At 34.5% G+C, this 21,302-nt stretch overlaps 1 protein-coding gene across 1 annotated transcript in view; it reads right to left on the bottom strand.

Annotated features, from left to right (window-relative positions):
- Positions 1–1,876: 1,876 nt before the first annotated feature.
- LOC140450249 (uncharacterized) overlaps positions 1,877–21,302 on the bottom strand; it is a 52,082-nt gene continuing 32,656 nt past the window's right edge. The window contains exons 5-7 of the mRNA XM_072543768.1: positions 19,686–20,999; positions 11,445–11,570; positions 1,877–2,310 (exon numbers count right to left, since the gene is read on the bottom strand). Coding sequence (XP_072399869.1) covers positions 2,196–2,310; positions 11,445–11,570; positions 19,686–20,999 — 1,555 coding nt within the window. The 3' untranslated portion in view covers positions 1,877–2,195. The remainder of the gene's footprint in view (positions 2,311–11,444; positions 11,571–19,685; positions 21,000–21,302) is intronic.

The following is a 21,302-nucleotide window of genomic DNA, read 5'->3' as shown; positions in this document are numbered from 1 at the left end:
TCCCGAATGGCCCTTGATCCATGCAATTGTTGCATTTAATTCTAATTGTATAGTTACCTACAGTATTTTAAGAATTTTCAGTTCAATGTGGTTTATGTGTTTAACTGGTGTTAAATCTGTCGACCACGCATTTACTGTCAGTAAATATAACATAGTTGCTAGTCGGATTCAGTACTACATACTGAAGAGCAAACATTACTGACAGCATTCTGCTATGTATATTGAGCATTCACTGGGTAAGCTATACTGGTGATGGTAATTTTTATTTTCGTGGAACATTGCACAGCCCGTCCAACTTGCATCTTTTGACCCATCAGTAAAGATGCACTGATAATTTGTCCATTTTTCTTTAATTGGGAGTACATATGAGTTTAAGTAACATATTTTAACCTTTTTATAAAATAGTGTTTTTGTCATTTCACCGTAGTAGGGCGGAATTTGGTTTTTAGAGAATATCGTTATATTTTACCGTAATTAGATAGCTTTCTACCAAAGGTATATATTTTTTAGTTCTCCAGTACCTATGGGTGAGGTCTAAAACTGATAGCTCATGAAGATCTTGAAGGTATTTACAATTTTTGGACATAATTCGGATTGTAAATTTGTCGCTAAGGAATTGGCGGCGTAAATGCAATGGAGGTTCCACCGCTTCATTTTCCATTATTTGGACTGGAGTGGATTTTAAATAACCTAAGCATAATCTCAGGCATTTATTTTTTTGAAATTCAAGTTTGTTTAGATGTATATTGGCCGCTGATCCAAATAAATGACAGTTATAGTCGAAAATCGGCCCGATCATGTTCCGGTAAAACTTCAAAGCAATATTTGGATCTGCTTTTAATACTTAATACAGTTTTTTATGGGGAAATTAAATTTTCCCACATTAAGACTGCCTTGTGGAACTCTATGTTTTTGTGAAAAGTAACACACCTCAGTTTTTGTGTCAGAAATTGATAATCCTATTTCTTCATAGTACTTATTTACGATTTCTAATGTGACTTTCAAATTATCCTTACAGGTACTTAACAATTTTCCTGCTGTATATAAGATAATGTCATCAGCACATTGAAGAATTTTTGTATGGTTGGGTATACTAACTTCAAGATCTATGTTGTACAGGATATATAAACTCGGGCTTAAAATACTTCCCTGTGGCAATCCAATATTAGTTAGTCGCAGGTATGAAAATTCCTCATTAGTAATTTTTAAAAAAGTTAGTCTGTTAGAATACAAAGATTTTAAAAAGAGAGCAAACGATCTAGGAATTCCAAATAAAACATTTTTTTGTAAAGAATGTCTAAATTGACATTATTAAAAGCAGCGGAAATGTCAAGGAACGCAGCTGCTGTAGATTTATTTAATGTAAAATTAAGCTGAATTGAAGTAACTAGAGCTGTAGTTGCATCTTGAGTGGACCTAAACTTGCGAAAACCATATTGGGAACTTGAAAGTATACCATCGTGCTCTAGCCAATGTTCAAATCTATTTAATTATTCTTTCGAATGTTTTTAAAAGACGTGAAGATAAGGAGATAGGTCGGTAAGAACTTAGATCATGTTCTGGTCTGCCAGGTTTTTTGTACTCTTTCCAACATTTGGTACTGGTGTCTTATTTGTCCAAATGTTGTTGAAAATGATTACTAGTGAAATTTTATATTCTATCAGTAAGTTGTATAACAGCGAATATGACACATGGTATATACCTGGAGAAGTATTATTTCGTTGTTCAAGAGCTCGATGCAATTCCCATAGATGAAAATTTTCGTCAAAATTGTGGTTTTGTCTGAGTACTGTTTGGATATGTTCTTGTACAGTTTCGTCATTTGGAACCTATGCCGGGGCAATTTTTCAGTGTTGAAGGATAAAAAAGGTTTAGGTTCCTGTTGTAAAATATATTTCTGCATTTGTTTAATATACATCTTAAAATAAAATATTAGCCTTAATTAAAAGACCTTTGTAAATATAAATTCAACAAATGTACGAAAAACTTTGGCTCCACGGTCAAAATAAGAATTCTCTAAATACAAAGAGCTGTCAGTTAAAATTGTAACTTGTGCCAGTTCAGAATCCTCGCGCTAAGGCATCGATTTGCTCCGCTTCTCTTTTACATTATTAAAATCTCTAAAATAAATGACAGCTCTGCAGTTCCAATCATAAGAAAGATACATATTAATTCTACATATTAATGAACTAAGGTTAAAGTAACTCCTCTTTCAATAAATTCTGTTCAACAAATCTGTCAAATTTTTTCGTTCCCCATCCAGGAATTTGTTTCAAATCGGAAAGCGTACTCAATTTACCTTTGATATCCCTAAAAAAATAAACAAATGATAAACAATAGCAAAAACTATTAAAGCCATCGCTTCAAGAATATATTCTTTTATTAAATTCGTGGAAAAAAATTAACTTATCACTTTTACTTCTAATTACTATTTTTACAGTTTTATAATTTGTGGAATATGGTATATACGTAGATCATCCAATAACATACTCGAAGGAGTAATATTAACAGATTCTAAATCTGCATTAGACTCTAAAAAAAAAAAAAATACAAAATTTGAAGGACTGAAGTGTCCTATGTTATGTTGTTTAAAAAATATGATTGCAAATTTAAATATAACATTTATTTGGGTTAGAGGCCATGTAGGTATACCAGGGAATGAAAAAGCTGATACACTAGCTAAGGAAGCAGTGCAGAATGGAGTATTTTGCAATATTTATACAGTAAGAGATATATTTAACTCAATAAAAAATAAAATAAGGCTGAAATGGGAACAGCAATGGAAGAGTATTGTTGAAAACTCGCAAAATACATATTTCCAGATACACCCCAGTTTACTACTCTCACCCCAATACATATTCAATTACTACCAAATTCTTCTCGGCAAGTGTATTTGGCTTAATAACGAATCATGGTCGATTCCCGTCGCATTTATTTAAGCTTGGAATATTACCGGCACCATCCTGCAGTTGTGATATAAGTTCTTACGGAGATCTTAACCATATTTTCTTTGGATGCAACAAATATTTAGAAAAATCTAATAAATTAATTCAAACTCTTACTTAAATGAACTATTTGATTACGTTAAGTCTATCACACATTTTGGCAACTGCTAATACAGAAACCTTAGAATTGCTAATAAATTTTATTAAATATGTAAAAGTAGAAATGTAAATCAGTATAACTTTAGTGATTTATACACATATCTAGAAAAAGTATCAAACAAGAACAAAAAAATATCTTTAAACATAAATACAACATTCTGTGGCTTATGGACTTATTTCCGTGCCATATCTTTCACACACATACACACAAATGTCAATTATTATGACGTAAGTGAAATTATGTATATTCGAATTACCGGACTACTACAACTGGCGAAACTATCGGAAGCTCAGCATTAACTAAGTGGCGTATCTGTAACGTGTTAGTTACTAATGTGTTCTAAGCTATTCAGACAGAATTGCGTCTTTCATTGTTTTATTTTTACGATTTACTTCAATGATCAATGCCTCTAAAATTGATCCTTTTAAAAACTGTGCAACGAAACTACACCAAGGAATAAAAACATTGAAATTCTGTTATTTTATTGTTATGCATTATTAGTTTGGAAGCATGGAAGAACAAAGATTGATCACATCTTAATAGATTTAAGGCATGGAACAGACGTAATAAACTGCAGAAGTTATAGAGCCTCAAACATAGAATCAGATCATTGCCTAGTGATCATACCATTGAGGTCTAGAATTTTAAACACTAGTAAAGAAAATAAAATGGATAGGAAAAAATGGAATATGCAAAAGTTGGGAGATGTGACAATTGCATAACGATACTCGGAAACCATCACCAACAGGTTAAGGAATCAAAATGTAAATGAAGAAGGACAGATAGATATAGACCAGAATAAAGACATTGAAGCAGCAGCAAAAGATGAAACAGGAACAAAAATTTGTGCCCGTAAAAATCATTCGTTTGACGATGAACGCAAGAAGACAACAAAAGAAAAATATGAAGCCTACAGAAAGATGCTTACCCTAGGAACTAGAACTTTAGAGAATTACCAGACAAAGAGAAGAGAAGAAAAGAGGATATACAAAAGAAAAAAACCAAACCACTTAAATGAGGAACTTAAATATATAGAAAATCTCAACAGAGAGAAAGAATTCAGAGTATTCTATAAGAAAGTTAACATCGACAGAAAAGAATTCGAGGCAACCATAAGTTAATGCAGAAGTCAGAATGGCGGCCTATTAACAACAAGGAAAGATGTATCGAATAGATGGGTGGAATACTTTAACCCGGCACTTAATATAGATGAAGAAGAAGAAAAACTGGAAGACGAAAGAGATGAGGCAAGGGGAACAGACGAAAAGGTTCTACCGAAGGTTGGCGACCATCAAACGATAGGTTTCTCTGTTTTGTGCCGCATGTATTATGTTCGTAGTTTCTCAGCCAGGATTTCTTCTTTCTGTCCAAACCTCTTCTAATGGAATTACAGCAGCTTATAAAAGAAATATGAAGACAGAAATCTCTCCCAATGATTGGAACATTGGAATACTTTGCCCCATACACAAAAAAAGGAGATATCTCTAAATGCTCTAACCACAGAGGAATTACGCTTCTAAATGCAGAGTATAAAATATTTTTCACGGTACTATGTCACCGTATGGCGCCATATGCGGATAGTAGGAAAATAGGCTGGTTTCAGACAAATTTTCGAAAAAACACTGGAATATGGTATAGATACTCATCACATATTTATAGACTACAAGGCACCTTACGACTCTGTGAATAGAAGAGAAATGTTCAAAACAACGAAAGAGCGAGGAATACCATGTCAGTTAGTAAATTTAACAGAACTAACTCTTGAAAAAATTAATGTAGAGTACGAATTCAGGGGGAGCTGTCTGTACCTTTTAAAACAAATAACAGGCTTCGCCAGGCAGACCCTCTCTCCTGTATACTGTTTAATCTGGCCCTGAAAAAGGTAATATGTATGTCACAAATCACAAACATTGGTTCAATATATAATAAATCGGTGTAAATTCTTGCCTATGCTGATATCAATATTATTGGAAGAACGGAAAACGCTGTACGAGAGACGTATGTGGCATTAATAATAGAATCAGCCACAAAAATAGGTTTAATAGTAAACACCAACAAAATAAGTATAAGAAAATAAATACGCAACCACAAATCCTACGACCACTTGTTATAGAAAACGACGTCATCGAAGCAGTGAACTAATTTGTATACCTGGGAGCGTTCCTTAACACTGAAAATAATACTACCGCAGAATTTGCACAAGATGCTATTTTGGGCTCAATCTCCTCCTTAAATCCACAAATATATCGAGAAATAAAAAAACAAAACTGTACAAAACAGTAATACGCCCAGTCCTAACATATGGGTCAGAGACCTGGACGCTAACAACAAGTAATGAAAACATGTTAGAATGATTCAAAAGAAAAGTAAGGCGAATCTATGGAGCAGTGAATGAAATGGAGTGTGGAGAAGACGATACAACTTCGAACTTTATAGAATATACCAGGAACCAGATATCGTAAAACATATTAAGATAGGACGTCTGAGGTTGATAGGGCATGTAATGCGGATGGAACAAAATGACCCAACTAGAAAAACGCTACTTGATAGATCCATTGGTCAGAGAAGAAAAGGAAGAGCCAGAACAAGGTTCCTTGATAACATCGATGAAGACATGAGAAATATGCTAATAGGTGCTTGGCGGAGGAAGGCGATAGATAGTGATGACTGGAGAGAAATTCTTGAGAAGGCTAAGGCCCACGCAATGTTGTAAGCGCCAGAATGATGATGATAATGATGCATTATTAGTTTATTTATTTCTTATTAGATATTAGAAAATATGGAAAATAATGATTATCCCTTCATGAGATGTAAAAAGATATTTAGTTCCCCAATTAAGAAAGGTTGTGATACCGAATTAAAAGAAATGATAGTAGAGCTTATGAACGAAGTTAAATCAATCCGAAAAAATTAAAAGAATTTTCAAGATGAAATATGTAATTTTCAAAAAGAAAAGATAAAACTCAAATTAATCAAATTTCCGGGAAATCAGGATTGTAAAGATGAATAAACAAATGGAAAAACAAAATTTTGTAATCACAGGATATAATTTTAATGATAATAAAGAAATTGAAGATGCTACCAACTTTATTGCAAATAAATTGTATGTGAATTTGAAATGTGGAAGTAAAGAATGTTCAGAAAATAAAAATAACTAATTTTTAACGCTATAGTAAAAAATCAATACTACGAAGGATAAATAACTTATTATGAAGAATAAGAATAAACTAACAGAAACGCAGTACTTCATTGAAAGTGATTTAACACAATCTGAAGGAACTATAAAAGGAACTAAGAGATCTGGAAAAGGGAAGAGGTAAAGTGTAACGAAGGTTGGATATTAGAAAATATGTATACACAATGTATGGAGGAAATAGAACCATTAAATGAAAAAAAAAAACTAATTACAAACAAAAAACATTTCTGCACATAAATGGGAAACGTATTTTTCAACAGTTGATACGATGAACGATTATTTGGGTTTATATAAGGACTAAGCACCGAGCCTTGGTGCAATCCTACTTCCACATGAAATTTATCCGTCTCTCCCACACCTGTCCTAACATTAGTTGTTACTCCCTCATACATGTCTCTCACAATCTTTACATATTCACCAGTGACTCCGTTCTTATTGAGTGCCCACCACACAATCTCCCGAGGAACTATATCTTTCTCAAGATAGAAGAACGCGTTGTTACCAATACCATATGAGCGTTTGTTTCTTTATTCCTGTATTTTTCCATCAACTGCCTTATAATGAAAATTGCGACGGTTGTTGATCGGTCTTGCATAAAGCCAAACTGATTATCGAATATTTCGGTTTCTTCACGTATCCGTCTATTAATTACTCTCTCCCATATTTTTATGGTGTAATTAAGTAGTTTTATGGCCCTGTAGTTTGTATATCTCTCTTGTTTTTGTAGACAGGTACTCATACACTGCTTCTCCATTCGTCTGGCATTTGTCCAACTTCCATAATTATTAAATAGATGTGTTAACCAATTTGTTCCTGTCTCTCCTAATGCTTTCCACACTTCCCCAGGAATATCATCTGATTAAACTGCTTTTCCTTTCTATATTTTTTGTATTGCTTGAGCCACTTCTTCGTTTGTTATTTTGGTCACCATTGCTGTTACTGTCACCGTTAACTCAACTGGTTATTTGTCAAATTCTTCATTTAATAACCTGTCAAAGTACTTTTTCCATTTCTTTTTGACATCCTTTTCGTGAATTAGTATTTTACTATTTTTATCTCGGATACATCTAATCTGATTAAAATCTTTTACTTTCTTTGCTCCGCGTTTGGCTATTTTATAAATATTGGCTTCTCCTTCCCTGGTATCAATTTGATCGTATACATTATTATACGCTTCTGCTTTAGCTTTTGCTACTGCCACTTTTGTCTCCTTTTTGGCGACCGTATAGTTTTGAAGATCTGTGTCCGACCTATTTTCTTGCCACTGTTTATATAATCTTCTCTTCTCTCTTATTTTTCTTGAACTTCGTTAGACCACCACCAGGTCTCCTTGTTTTTCCAAGTATTTCAATTGAAGTATATTTAATTATACTGGCTATCGTCTTCCAATTTGTATTAGAACTTCCTTTCATATGCCAACATATTTTTACTACTATTTTTGCCCTCCATAGACCTTCTTTCTCAACTTTTAACATCCACCACATGATTTTTTGTCGCCCTTTCGATATTTTGGTTTGGTTTCGCTTTTTTACTTCCAGTCACACGTCCAGTACAAGCAACTTATGTTGTTGGCTTACTATCTCACTATTACTTTACAGTCCCTACATTCATGTATTCTTTCCTGACAACCTGAAGGTGTTCCTGAATATAGAAAAACCATCCGTAATAATAGAAGATCTAAATGCGAGATCTCCAAACTGGAACGATACAGCTACGAATAGAAACGGAAGATTACTGAACAACTATCTAGCAAACAATGAAGGCACAATGGTAAGAGTGCCCATCGAACCTACACAGTAGTAGTTTAGTTAAAAATCTAGGACTACAGACCGTGATCAGAACATTAAACGAACGATCACAGGACCACAACGCCATATAAAAATATAAACATGGGAATAAAACAACACAACAACAAAAAGAAAGAACAAAGTGGACACATTACAAAAGACCTGTGAGTATTGAAATCAACAACGTCCCAGTGATAAACAATAAACAAGAAATAGAAGAAAGAGTCCTAGAGTTCGAAAACATCGTACAAGAAGCACTCAGAAATAGCACACTAAAGAAGAAAACACATGGGAAGGTTTAGAGACATAAACCAGGAAATAAAAGGACATCATAAGAGAAAAGAGCAGAGCCAAAAAGAGAGCTAGAAGGACAAGAAACCAGGAGGACAAAAACAGGGTAAATCAGCTAAACAGAGAAGTGAAAACGGCACTAGCAGAACATAGAAGCCGACGGTGGGATAACCACGTTCAAGAAATGGAGGTACAAGGGTAGAAAACCTGTCGACTCCATAGATGAAAAATCGGAGGTGACGAGGAGGACTCTCTCTCTCTCTCTCTCTCTCTCTCTCTCTCTCTCTCAAGAGAGAGAGAGAGACCAAGATGTAGACTTCATCGAAGAAGTCGAAGAACAACAAGAAATGCCCGAAGAACCGGACGAGATAATCACACATGCATCTCCTCAAGAAATAAACAAACTAATTAAAATAGCTCACCGAGAATAGCACCTGGTCTATATGATATTTTAAATAGAACTCTGAAGTATCTACCAGCAAAAGTGATATTATTTTTAACCAGCATAACGAACGCAATCCTTAAATACAGGCTCTTCCCAAATCGATGTAAGGAAGCCCACGTTATCATGATTCCGAAGCCAGGAAAGAATACCACGTTTCCGGAAAACTACAGGCCGATAAGATTATTTCCAGTAGTCAGCAAGATCGTAGAAAGAGTAATAATACTAAGCAGACTACAAGTGGAAACATACGAAATAGGACTAATCCCAAAAGCTCGGTTCGGATTTAGAGCAGAGCATTCCAGCGAATTACAAGTACTTGGACTGACAGAATACATAACAGCTGGATTTAACGACAAATAGTACACAGAAGCAGCCTTTCTGGATGTATTGCCAGCCTGCATTGATCGGGTTAGGATATCGTGTTGGAGTTTCGCTGATAGTGAGCCCCTATCGCAAATCAGAGTTCATAGGGAGGAAAGGGATGGTCTGGAGCATTAGAGCGCGGTGGAATGGTTCCTGATTACGCGAATCAACACACCTCGCTCCAATGAATTGTAACACCCAAATATCATTCTAAGGGGTGTGTAAGTCTCTCTGATTGGGTTAAATCAAATTGCTTGCTTGCTAACGATGATGAAGAAGCACCTACCAAGAAAGAAATTGTAACTAACATATGTCCCTAAAGTTTTCGGAAAATTTTAGATTTAAAAGTATTATTGGTAGGAACTTGGTAGTATTTATCGTTTAGTTGGACATGTACCAAAACACGACATTGTAAGAATTTTTAGTGCTCAAAATATTTCTGTGTCAAAGATTTAACAGACAATTAAAGAGTGCGAAAATGGTATATCATGCCTTAATTTGCCCAAAAGTGGAATACCAAGAGTTATAACTCCTGCTCGGGAACAGAGATGAATTTAGAGTATGGATAACCAATTAGGAAAGCGAAATGTTGTTCGAAGATATAATGTTTCACGAATGACTGTAAGTAGAACAATTTCTAGAAATAATTTAAAACGATATAAAAGAAAAAAAGCTCCTAAGTACTCACCAGCAAAGTTAGAAAAAATTCCTAGATGTTGCCGTGCATTGAGACGTATTCATTTTCCTGGTAAAATTCTCATTATTGATGATGAACAGTATTTTACTTTATCCAATTCCAAAATAAAGGGCAACGACGGATTGTAATGCACCGGACGAAGTTAGGTTTAAGGGAAAAGAAATTTGTCGATAAAATTTTGGTATGGTGTGCCATCTCAGAAGCTGGTATTTCACAGCCGTTTGTTGGGCGTGTTCGTGGTGAAGCTCTTAATGCTGATAATTACGTTGACAGGTGTCTTACAAAGCTTGTTCAATTTATAAACACTCATCACCCCAATGATGAAATCATATTTTGCCCCGATCTAGAGTCATTCCATTACGCCAGGAGAACGACGGATTGGTTAACTGCTCAAAATATAAATTTGGTTCCCAAGCGCGACAACCCTCCAAATGTGCCTCAGGTGAGGCTTATAGAAGAGTTTTGGGCTGTTTTGAGTCGAATGGTGAATAATAATGGCTAGGAAGCCCAAGATTCAGCTGAGGCGAAGAATTTTGCAAACATTTCGTGAGATCTACTTAGAAACAGTCCAAAGGCTTATTGCACATCAAGACTAAATTTACGTGCCATCGAAGATCACTGACCCCTTTCTGTTCTATAAAAATACACTATAAAGATTAAATATGTAGACTTAATTTCCTGTATTTAGTTAATAAAAGAAACTTATTTACAATTAGAAAATACATATTTATTTTTTCCGAAAACTTTAGGAACATGCGTTATAATAAAAAAAACTTGAAAAACGATAAGGCATGCGTTAAAATGTATCATTGCTGTGACATTTCTAAAAGAAGGTGACGAAAGGCTGCAAGAAGAAATAACTGAATTAATATATGAAGTGTGGTTTAAAGAACAAATACACAAGCAAGAGAAGTAAGCCATATCCAATACACAAAAATAAGACGTTGCAGAATGTAAAAACTACAGTGAATCGATAAGAAACAAAATTAAAATTTTGTTGTCTTCTTACAATTTATTTTCTCCAAAAAGCTTGGAAATACGCATGCTCGAAAAGAATGAATCCTAAAACATTACCTATTTTAATTTCATACTTAATTCAATATAAAGTATTAAAAACTACTGTTAGAAGAAAAATAATAAATACTCCAACTATTTTACTAATGCAAAAACTACTTCGACTCTAACTTGCTGTGAAAACACACCGAAGAGAGTTACATTTTTTTAGCAATGTCTGATTTCATCGTTTCGTTCGTAGATTGACGTCACCAAATGAGTGCGTCATGTTCACGAGATTTTGAACTCTGTCTAACATCTTCTGATTCATCCAAGGCATTAATTTATTAATGTTAATTAAAAGTAAAATCTAAATAAAAAGTAGCCTTCACTGCCTATCGAGTTTAAACTTACATAACTATAAAGTGATGCTTTAATTTTACCCAGTAGCGTATTTTATGATTAGGGTATTTTATTAAACAATGGGACTCAAGTCTTTATTGTACATAATAGCTAAAAGCTTCTAACAAGTTTTAGTTTAAGAATAGTAGTAGATGTAGAGCTTACCTAAAAAGGGCAATATGTTGTGCTGTCTTTGATCCTACAGATTGTAACTTTCCAATTTCTCTACTACTTCCATAATTTATAGTATGTAACACGGCTTTGGTATGTGACGTATGAGGACTATCCTTCCTAAATGATAAAACAAAAGTATGGTTAATTACGACAGTCCTTTACTTCAACACTGAGATACATTATTATTGGACCGCATCAATCAATAAGTCTCGGAGCTAACAAATAGATGTCGCCAACGATAACAAATCCACATTATAAATACCCACTAACTTTCAAAAGCGATCTATAAAAATTTGAGCTCAATCGTATCCTTAGTTTACAAGTTATAGTGGTTAAGATGTAATTTTCAAAAAAATTTGCAAATTTTGTGCTGATAAAACATTTCTTCCCAATGGGAAAAAACTACTCATGAAAAGCGAAGCCTTAAAGCTTAAAGGCTTACATGTTTTTGGTCATTGGCAAAAGCCACTTGTGGGTTTTATAAATTCACTTTCAAATAAACTTTGACAGCTTTTGTGAATTTTCGACATTTAATTAAATTCAGTGCGAGTGCTAGTTCGGCAGACCTTATAAGCTATGATAATTGGTAGGCTTTGTTGTTGTTGTGACAACAACATTGACTTCTTTTAACTCATACCGAACTTTTTTATGACTGATTTTGAAAGACTGAATATGTGTTTGGCTATGTCTTTTTTTTGCGAGCTTGTTGTAGGATTGTTTGAACCAGAATTTATTTTTCTAAGGTTCTATGAAGTGCGGCTACTGTGTGAAATTAAGATTTTCTAGAGTTTCTCTCCACCTTGTGATTCTTGCGGTGTTTAATGCTTCTAGGAGTGGCTTCTAGAGAATTATGCTTTGCCGTGAATCTTTCGACCTCTGGCTTGACATGTCTCATATTATTTTCTAGTTGGAATTGCAAATCTCTCCACCTTAAATTTCGAATATTCAATCTTGTCAGCTAAAGTAAGTTAATAATGGGAATAGGTGTGCCCAATGTTGTAACTATTGGCGTATGTTGGGATTTAGTAAAGTTCTCCAGAACTTCTAGCTTCATTGGAAAATATAAATGTGAGATTGGAATTGTAGCTCTTTTGTCATCTTGCAGAGCGAAAGTTTTGTTTTGCGTCGTGTAAGAGATTTAAATGTTGAAACTAAGCCTATTCGGCCAGGTGTTCTTCTTGTACGTTGCATTAGTTATAGCCCCATGCAGAATGGTGGCTTTTAAAGTCTACAGTGTACATTGTCGGGTGAGGAAAAGTAGGTAGAACGCCTAGTGGCCATCCAACATTCGGTGGTTTGTATTGTATTATATGTTTGCTATATAGTTTACATAAAGGCATTATCTTGACAATTTCGTCTACTTTCACCGCAAGTATGAAAATCTCTTGTGTCGAGTAAAAGTGAGCTGTACTGATATATTTAATGTCGGCTCTGCAATAGGTAGTAATACCATATTAAGCATGGCCACGGCATCTTTTTGGAGGTGCGCCGCTCACCTATCAACATTTATTTGACAAATTCGGTTTTTGATGCGATTGTCAGATGATTATACTAAGTGCCGTTGTTTTTTCGTTACATTGCAATTTTTTCACTAGCAGATTTACGGAGGACTAGCGATTATTGTGGTTATCTTAAACTAAGCATAGAGGCGAAATTTGAGTGTAATATTTAATGTTTTGGAGTTAATGAAGGCGATAGACATAATTTGCCAAGTGTGAACTTCTTTGTGTTCCATTTCCCTTATATGGATGGCGACAAGACAGCGCCGATACCTGGCATGACAGTAACCAATGTTATTTTGAAATTGAATATGGCGCGTTCCTAAAGACCTAACACTGCATCGAAGGAAACATAACTATAAGGGACAAACTATACTATTGTACGAGTATAAAACGCATATAGTTAAGAGTGTTCTTAGCGACTGATACTACTGATTAATTTTAATTCGCATATCATTGGTTGACGTATAAACTCATCCTCAGCGGTAGGATATAAATTTGAAACGTGTTTATCTAATGATGAGAGCGGTAAGAAAATAAATCGTTAAATACATAATTAAAATATTAAACCCAAAACGATATACTTTAAGACAGGCTTTACTTCGGGGAGAACAATATTAGATTCGATATACAGATTCGGAAAAAAAATTATGGTAAGTATTACAAAATTGACGAGATATCTAACAAAGATACTAACATTGTTTTCTCTTAATAGACACAGATCACAGCATATTTCTCCCTAGTCTCCCCTCCACATTGTGCATAAACGCTCATCACAGCATTATATGGAACAATAAACCCGATTGTTTTCGATCCAATTACACTCTTCCAAGTAAAATCTGTTAATTATTTCAGAAGTAGCTAGTTGTGCCAATAAAAATTCAATATGCCGACTGTTTACACAACAGCAGAAAAAGTACAAATAATAAAATAGTACTTTGGGAGCCATTCTGTACAAGAACCTATTAATTTATTTATTACAGCTTTTTAAAATAGGCCAATAACTGTAGAGAAAACTGGATTGGCCATTATTCATCAAATTTAAAAGTTAGTCAAAAACGAGAAATTGGAGAAATCCAGATCTGTGCATTGGCTAAATGGACGCCCGTGTTCAAGTAAACAAATTGCCGATGAATTTGACTTGAATGAAAAAACAGTGAGGAATATTTTGAAAACAAACAACCAACATTATTATAAAGTACAGATCACTCAAGAAATATTTTCTGATGATCATTTTCTTCCGCTTCCTCAGCTTTTCCCTTTTCAGGGATCGCTGTTCCTTACTATTCGTCGCCACTATTTTCTATCCATCGGGTTTTCTTCACCTAAATCTTTCTCTCTTAAGTCCTCTGTCACCAGTCCTTCTATTAACTTCTAACATCTCTATCATTCGTCCCACATAGTTTTCATCTCTACGTCTGGCATGATCAAACCATTGCAGTCTTTGTTTTTGAATCTTTTTAGAGACTAGTCATCCCGACTCTTTCCCCAATCAAGTCGTTTCTGATCCTGTCCCTTCTAGTCTTATCCAACATCCACCATAACAATATTTTCATTTCAGCTACCTCCATTTTCTTTTCCTGAATCTTCTTTACAGGCCACACTTCACCGTCGTACACTAACGCAGGTCTCACTATACTCTTGTATATCTTTCCTTTCAGCCTTTCCTCGATTTTTAGATCACAAAGTAGCTTGCTCACTTGCTTCCAGTTAAACCAACCAGCCTGTATGTATACTGTGGGCAATTTCTCAATCTAGTGTTTCATTTTCCATTATTTAGGACCCAATGTATTTAAACTCTCCTACTCGCCCTAGTTTTTCTTTAAGCAATTCTTTGTCCCCAACCATTCCTCTTTCTCCCAACCACATATACTCCGTTTTCGACCTGATAACCTTCCTCTAAAGTCCTCCCTCTTTAATAGCCCTTCTCCAATACTCCAACTTCTCCTCCAACATTTCTTTGCTGTCTCTACTAACACGATATCATCAGCAAAGAGCATTGACCAAGGCACCCCTTCCCTAACTTTTTCTGTCAGAATATCCATAATCAGATTAAATAGGTAAGGACTTTGTGAAGAGCCTTGATGCAAACCAACCGTCACTGAAAAACTTTCGGTCAAATCGACAGCAGTCTTTACTTTGGTGTACATTTCCTCATACATATCCTTCACGAGCCTTACGTACTTCTTAGGAACCCATTTCTCTCTCATACATCTCCATAGCTCGTGTCTAGTAACTATGTCGTACGCTTTCTCAAGATCTATAAATATCAAATTTTCTTTCCCTCTCGCTATGTTTCTCTATCAACTGTCTCAAAGCAAACAAGGCATTCGTTGTTCTCTTTCCTGGCATAAATCCAAACTGTTCTTCTCCTATCGATTTTTCTCTCCTTAACCTTATCTCTATAGTTCTCTCCCAAATTTTCATTGTTTGCGACATTAACTTTATCCCTCTATAGTTCTTAATCCTGAATGTCCCTTTTATCTTTATACAATGATAACATCACTCTCTCTCTCTCTCTCTCTCTCCAAGCATTGGGCATCCTTTCTTCCTCATATATCCTACTCATTATTTTTCACTAAACATCAACCCCTTCCTCTCCTAGAGCCTTCCAAACCTCAACAGATATTCCATCAGGTCCTACTGCCTTAACATTGTTTAATAACCTATTTAACGCCTCGACAACCTAGCTATCTCCTGTATTCAATTCTTATTTGGGATCCTGCATCCTCTGTATCTCCTCTGGTGTTCTTCATTTAGCAACTTTCTAAAGTACTCATACCATCTTTGCTTTATTTTAACAACGGTTTTTAACACTCTTACATCCGCACTCTTAATCTTCCGCACGTGGGTCAAGTCTAGATGACTTGTCCCTTGCTTTAGTAATGCTGTATAACCTTTTCATCCCCTCGGGTGTTTCCAAATCTTCATACAGCTGTGCAGATGATCTTTCCTTAGCAGTATCTACAGCGTGTTTTGCTTCTCTCTTTGTTACCTTGTATATATTCTTATCTTCCTCTCTTTTAGACCTGTCATATCTCTTTCTTCTATCTAACCTTCTGTTACACTTCCGTTGTTCCACCACAAAGTTTCTTTGTCTCTAGGAGGCCCTTTATCAGATGTTTCTCCTAGCCCTCTCTTCTCTCCCCATCCTCGCACTTTAACTTTACTGTTGGCTTTCCACCAGTCATTTACCGTATCTTTTTCCTCAAGCTCTTCCAGCACTACTCTTAAAGACTATTGCCAAATCCTTATCCTTTAACTTCCAACACTTTACTTTCCTGCTACTTGCCTGACCTACTCGCTTTCCTTTCCGCTTCACCTTTATCTCCGTATTCACTATCACCGGTCGATGTTGACTAGCTACACACTTAACCTTCATCACTTAACAGTTGGTAACCTCTTTTAGCTGACTTTTACACACCACAAAATTACTGGTCTTCAGTCTTCATAAAGAACGTATTAACTAGAGTCAAATCCTATGCCACTGCAAAGTCAATCACACTATTTCTTTCATAATTTCTTATTCCCATCCCATTCAAATCACTTCCAATAAAACACTTTTCGTCTACAGAAATCTCCAGCATCTCGCAATCAAAGACCCTCCAAAATTCTTCCTTTTCCTGTTCTTCACACCCTACCTGTGGGGCGTAGGCACATGATGTTCACGTTTCTTAGCTCTGTTCTTAGTTTGAACGCCCTAACCTCTGAACTATTTTCTAAAATAACTAAAGTTTTTACTGCCTAAGACAAACCCTCTTTTATCCGGGCTTGGGACCGGCACTGATAGTTATAGAGCTACTCAATTCACTCAGCAACTACCAGAGGCGGAGTTCGCCTCATGATTTTTTAAATCGGATGGAATTCTGTGAAATTATGATGGAGAAATTGAATGAAACGAATAATTTTTTGAAGAATATTTTGTTTACAGATGAGACCTCCTTCACAATTCACAAGAAACATAATCCATCCATTTTACGTTATTCATCTCACTAAAATAAGCATTTGAGTGTGTCTGTGCGTACGCAGTATCCACAAAAGTTGAATGTTTAGATTGTAATTTTGGGAGATCATATTATTGGCCCTTTTTTTCATCGAAGAAAATCTAAACGCAGTAAAATATCTTTAATTACTGCGAAATCAAATTATTCCTGCCCTTCAACATCTTAAAATCGGCTTAAACGAAATTTGGTTTCAACAAGACAGATTCAACAGATCGTAAGAGACTATTTAGCTTTAATTTTTCCATAATGTGTGATTACTACACAAGGCACAATAAAATGGCCTCCTCGGTCACTCCTCTTGGCTCCCATAGATTTTTATTTTTGGATGCTAAAGACCAAGTTGTACAGGCAGGAATTCGAGCGAGCCACCAACTTGGAGCAATTAAGACAAAAGATAATCGAACTTAACCGAAACATTGGCAAGCAAACTCAACGCCATGAAAAACGTTGTATAACAGATTTCGTTTTTGTTTGGCACAAGTGGTGGTTTGTTTGAACATTTAATTCGCTAAGAATTTTATTTGGTTTGGAACGTCTAATTGTTTGGAATTATTTTTAATTTAAGCAGTTTTGGAATTAATTTTTATTTTTTTTATAAAACTAATTTTATTTTCACACCTACTACTTCAAAAAAATCTAAACAAAAATATGATTTCAAAGATATTATTTGAAAAATACCAAATATCTTATTAAATTAAGACGTAGTTTTCGACCATTTTAATCTTAATTAACCATTAACTTATCATCCAAGCTTTTTCTTGTTACATCTTAATACAATTTACTATTTTTATTGAGAATAAGCCACAAAACAAGTTATTTAGTAACAAAACATTAATAAATTTTATTTATTAATGTTCTGTATTTTGAAAACGATTTCCGCAGTGGAAATCAAAACGTTAAAATAAACTTATTTTAAAGTAAAATTGTGGTTTATTTAAAATAAGAAATAATAAGCTGCCATTTAAATCAATTCGCCCAAATTTGATTGTCTCAGCACATTTTATACATGCTAAAAAGACGACAGGTCAAATAAAAACAGTGGGTTTGACAACAATGTTCAACCTCTCTTCTTGAATTACTTCCACTATTAAATTATCGACAAGGTATTTCGTGGACCTAATATCGCTATGTCATTTTAAATATGTTCCTCTTACTTCCTATCATTGAAAACGCATATATATACCATAGCACCACAATTGTAGCGAGTGACTCATATTTTCAATGTTGATCTTTGCAGGTCTGAGGGGAAAGGAAATCAACGATTGTCATAAAAATTATTTTCTTATTTTATAGATGCTTGTCAAATATATTATGCCTTGTTAAATATATTTTTTTGTAAAAAACCCTTTGTGAATTAACAAACTTCAGTAATCAGAGTAATTCAAAGGTTAAATTTAACTCCTATTGTCAAATGAGATAGAGGCGATATTATTTTTGCGATATTTTCATTAGGTTGAAGAGAAGAAACAATTTTTTTATAAACGAAATACGTATAAACAGATACATAGACGATTTGTACGTGAAATGGAATCTTTACTGTCTTTTTCATTTTATTTGGATCTACTCTGTATGAGTACAAGAAACCAATTCGCTAACGATTTCTGCTTAGTTGAGGAGACATGTCGTGGAATGCAAATTTTAGATTCCCCATGTCTCTATTAACATCTTTATCAACGTCTGTTATACCTTGCATAGAAGGTTCAGATTAAAGCAGAAATCTGAATACTATTTTACGGATTTAATATCAGATGTCGCTATTGCGTCCGTTTCGAAGCCATTTTATCGTTGCTTCCCAAAGACAGGAAAGATCTATTTTTCACGTTGAGAACGCCTATGAATAACTGTTCTGATGAGCTTTATTAAAGCGAAATACGTATAAACAGATACATAGACGATTTGTACGTGAAATGGAATCTTTACTGTCTTTTTCATTTTAATGTTTTTATAGTTGATAATTCCTTTTTGAAATAAAACACATGTACTGCACAATGAATGGCCTGTTTGGTTATATTATCAAATTTTATTTGTTTCCTTCCTCTTGTCTCAACTTTCAAAGTATTATTATCGTTTGTTTCATCGTCTGTTTTAATTACTCGCTACACGCCAGCTTCGGAAACTTTTGTTAAAATACTACATACATAACTGCATCGTCTACATCCATATTTTGTTCTTTGGCTCGAAGCCCTTCAAACACATTTCCAATCATAGTTGATTCTTCGGGTGTTAAATAAAGTAAACGTAAAGCCGCATTTCACTAATAATACTACAAACAATTCTGATCTGAATTATGAAAACCGTGTCAGTGCGCTTATAAAACTGACTTGCAGATAACATAAAATAAAATAACTATCCTAACAATGGTATTGTTGCCAATCACATCGCCTTAATCTGCGATGATATTGTTGATCTCGGACATTATCTACCGTTAGAGAAAGATATATACTACAACATTGCAGATAACTTCAAGTTGAATCATACACGCTGACAACGTTACATTTTGCCAGTTAATACACTAATTTGTTTATTAAATAATAATTAAATTTTCTTCTTTTGTCGGGACAAAAATATTTTTTTAAGGGTAAACGTCCAATTTTACTGGACTAGAAAAAAACAAAAAAACATGAGTCAGTCGCTACAATTATGGTACTTTACTGTACCTAAAAAAAATTCCGAATAATATGCATATTAAAAAACCCCAAAACTAAAGAGATATGTTTAAAAATACTTACTGTGTTGTTTTCAAAAGCCTTTTTCCTACAGGAGTACTCAATACATTTAATCCCTTTTTCGTCTTTCCATGTACTTTATTTTGTAACGGTTTGTCAGATTTTTGTATCCTCATACTTCTCCTAGGTACAACTGCTGGTTTCCATTTACTGCATTCTTCGGAATTTTCAATGTTATCTATTAAAGTTTGTTGAAGTAGCTTAATATCCTCTCTGAATGTAAGTGATGATTCGATCGACAATTCTAAATCAACTACACTATTCTGATTATTATTTATACTGCATCTAGATCTTCTTTTCATGGATAGACGCATACTTCGTCTCGGTATGATGTTTTCAATTGGAGACAAAGCGACAGGTGTACTGTTCTTTTCTACCGGTAATTCAGGTACTTTAAATTCATATTCTGTGGTAACACGTTCCGGCAAAGCTAATGGACTAATGTCATAATTTAAAACTTTTCTTACATCATCCAGATGCTCTCCAAGGGGACTGCTCGTAGCTCTTACTTTATTACCAGTTAACTGAGCTACCTCTGACTTAACAATCTTTGACACCTCATTTTTAATTAAAGCCCACGTTACTCCTGGCGTTCTATCATTTTCTTTTTCCATGACCTGCTCTTTAGACTCTGTCTTTAAAGTACTTTGAATAACACTGCCTATTTTATTCATCAATGAGGATTCCATTGCATTCATATATTTCCTAATAATAGGACTTAGAGCCTGTGGTGCAGAAATTGAGTCCAGGGACGATCTTACAGTGTTTGTTATTGAAGATGCCACACTAGACGATAATGATTTAGGACTTTGACTTTGGTCTGTTATAATTGAGGAGTACGAAGGTTCATTTATAGTTGATAGTTTTTGTTGTTTAGGTGGTCTAGGAGTGTTCATAAATAATGGCCTCTTAAAGGGGGTGTTCATTTTCATTTGGAACATAAAGGGATTTTCCTTTTTATATTGAGATATGACTTCATTAACTTCTGGTCTACTCCTAATTTTCTTTACTCTTTGCGCAAATTCTAAGGTCTGTACTGTTTCAGTAGTGTCTTCTGTAAGGGGACTAACACAAGCAATTAATGAGACGAAGTTGTTTTTGTTCAAGGAGTCCTTCAATATTGAAGTAATTATAGACTGTCTGTAAGGAATAAACGTAGAATTGTTTGACAGCGCTGTCATTACTTGACCTATCGACAGAAGTCCTCTATTGATATTGACCCCTTCTTGGAAAGAACTGCCGTAAGTTCCAGTTTTTTTGACACTTTCACATCCTGCTAGGTCTACCAAGTTTAATTTTGCACTGGTTTCTATGTCCCTAAAAGAAATTGCTCATTGTTAGCAAATATTTTAAAATTTCCTATAATTCTTAATTAACAAAATTTACTCAACTTAACTCATTAACGCCCAAATTATTTTTTTTTCAAATTTCAAAATTTTGCTAATACATAGGGTAAACCACCCAATTGTTGGCACTAGCCCAATTATTGGCAGTGGACACTTTATTTTTATTTTACCTGATTTCAGTAAGGCATCATCGGTGTTAGAGGTAAGTTTATAATTGTAATATTGGCTGTGATAACTAGAATCAATAGATTACATTGTATCGTTTTCTCGTTTT

Source organism: Diabrotica undecimpunctata, chromosome 9 (genome assembly GCF_040954645.1).
Source record: "Diabrotica undecimpunctata isolate CICGRU chromosome 9, icDiaUnde3, whole genome shotgun sequence".
In the NCBI taxonomy this organism is placed as follows: domain Eukaryota; kingdom Metazoa; phylum Arthropoda; class Insecta; order Coleoptera; family Chrysomelidae; genus Diabrotica; species Diabrotica undecimpunctata.
Note: the sequence above shows the minus strand (reverse complement) of the source record. Positions and strands in the feature narration are given on the sequence as shown.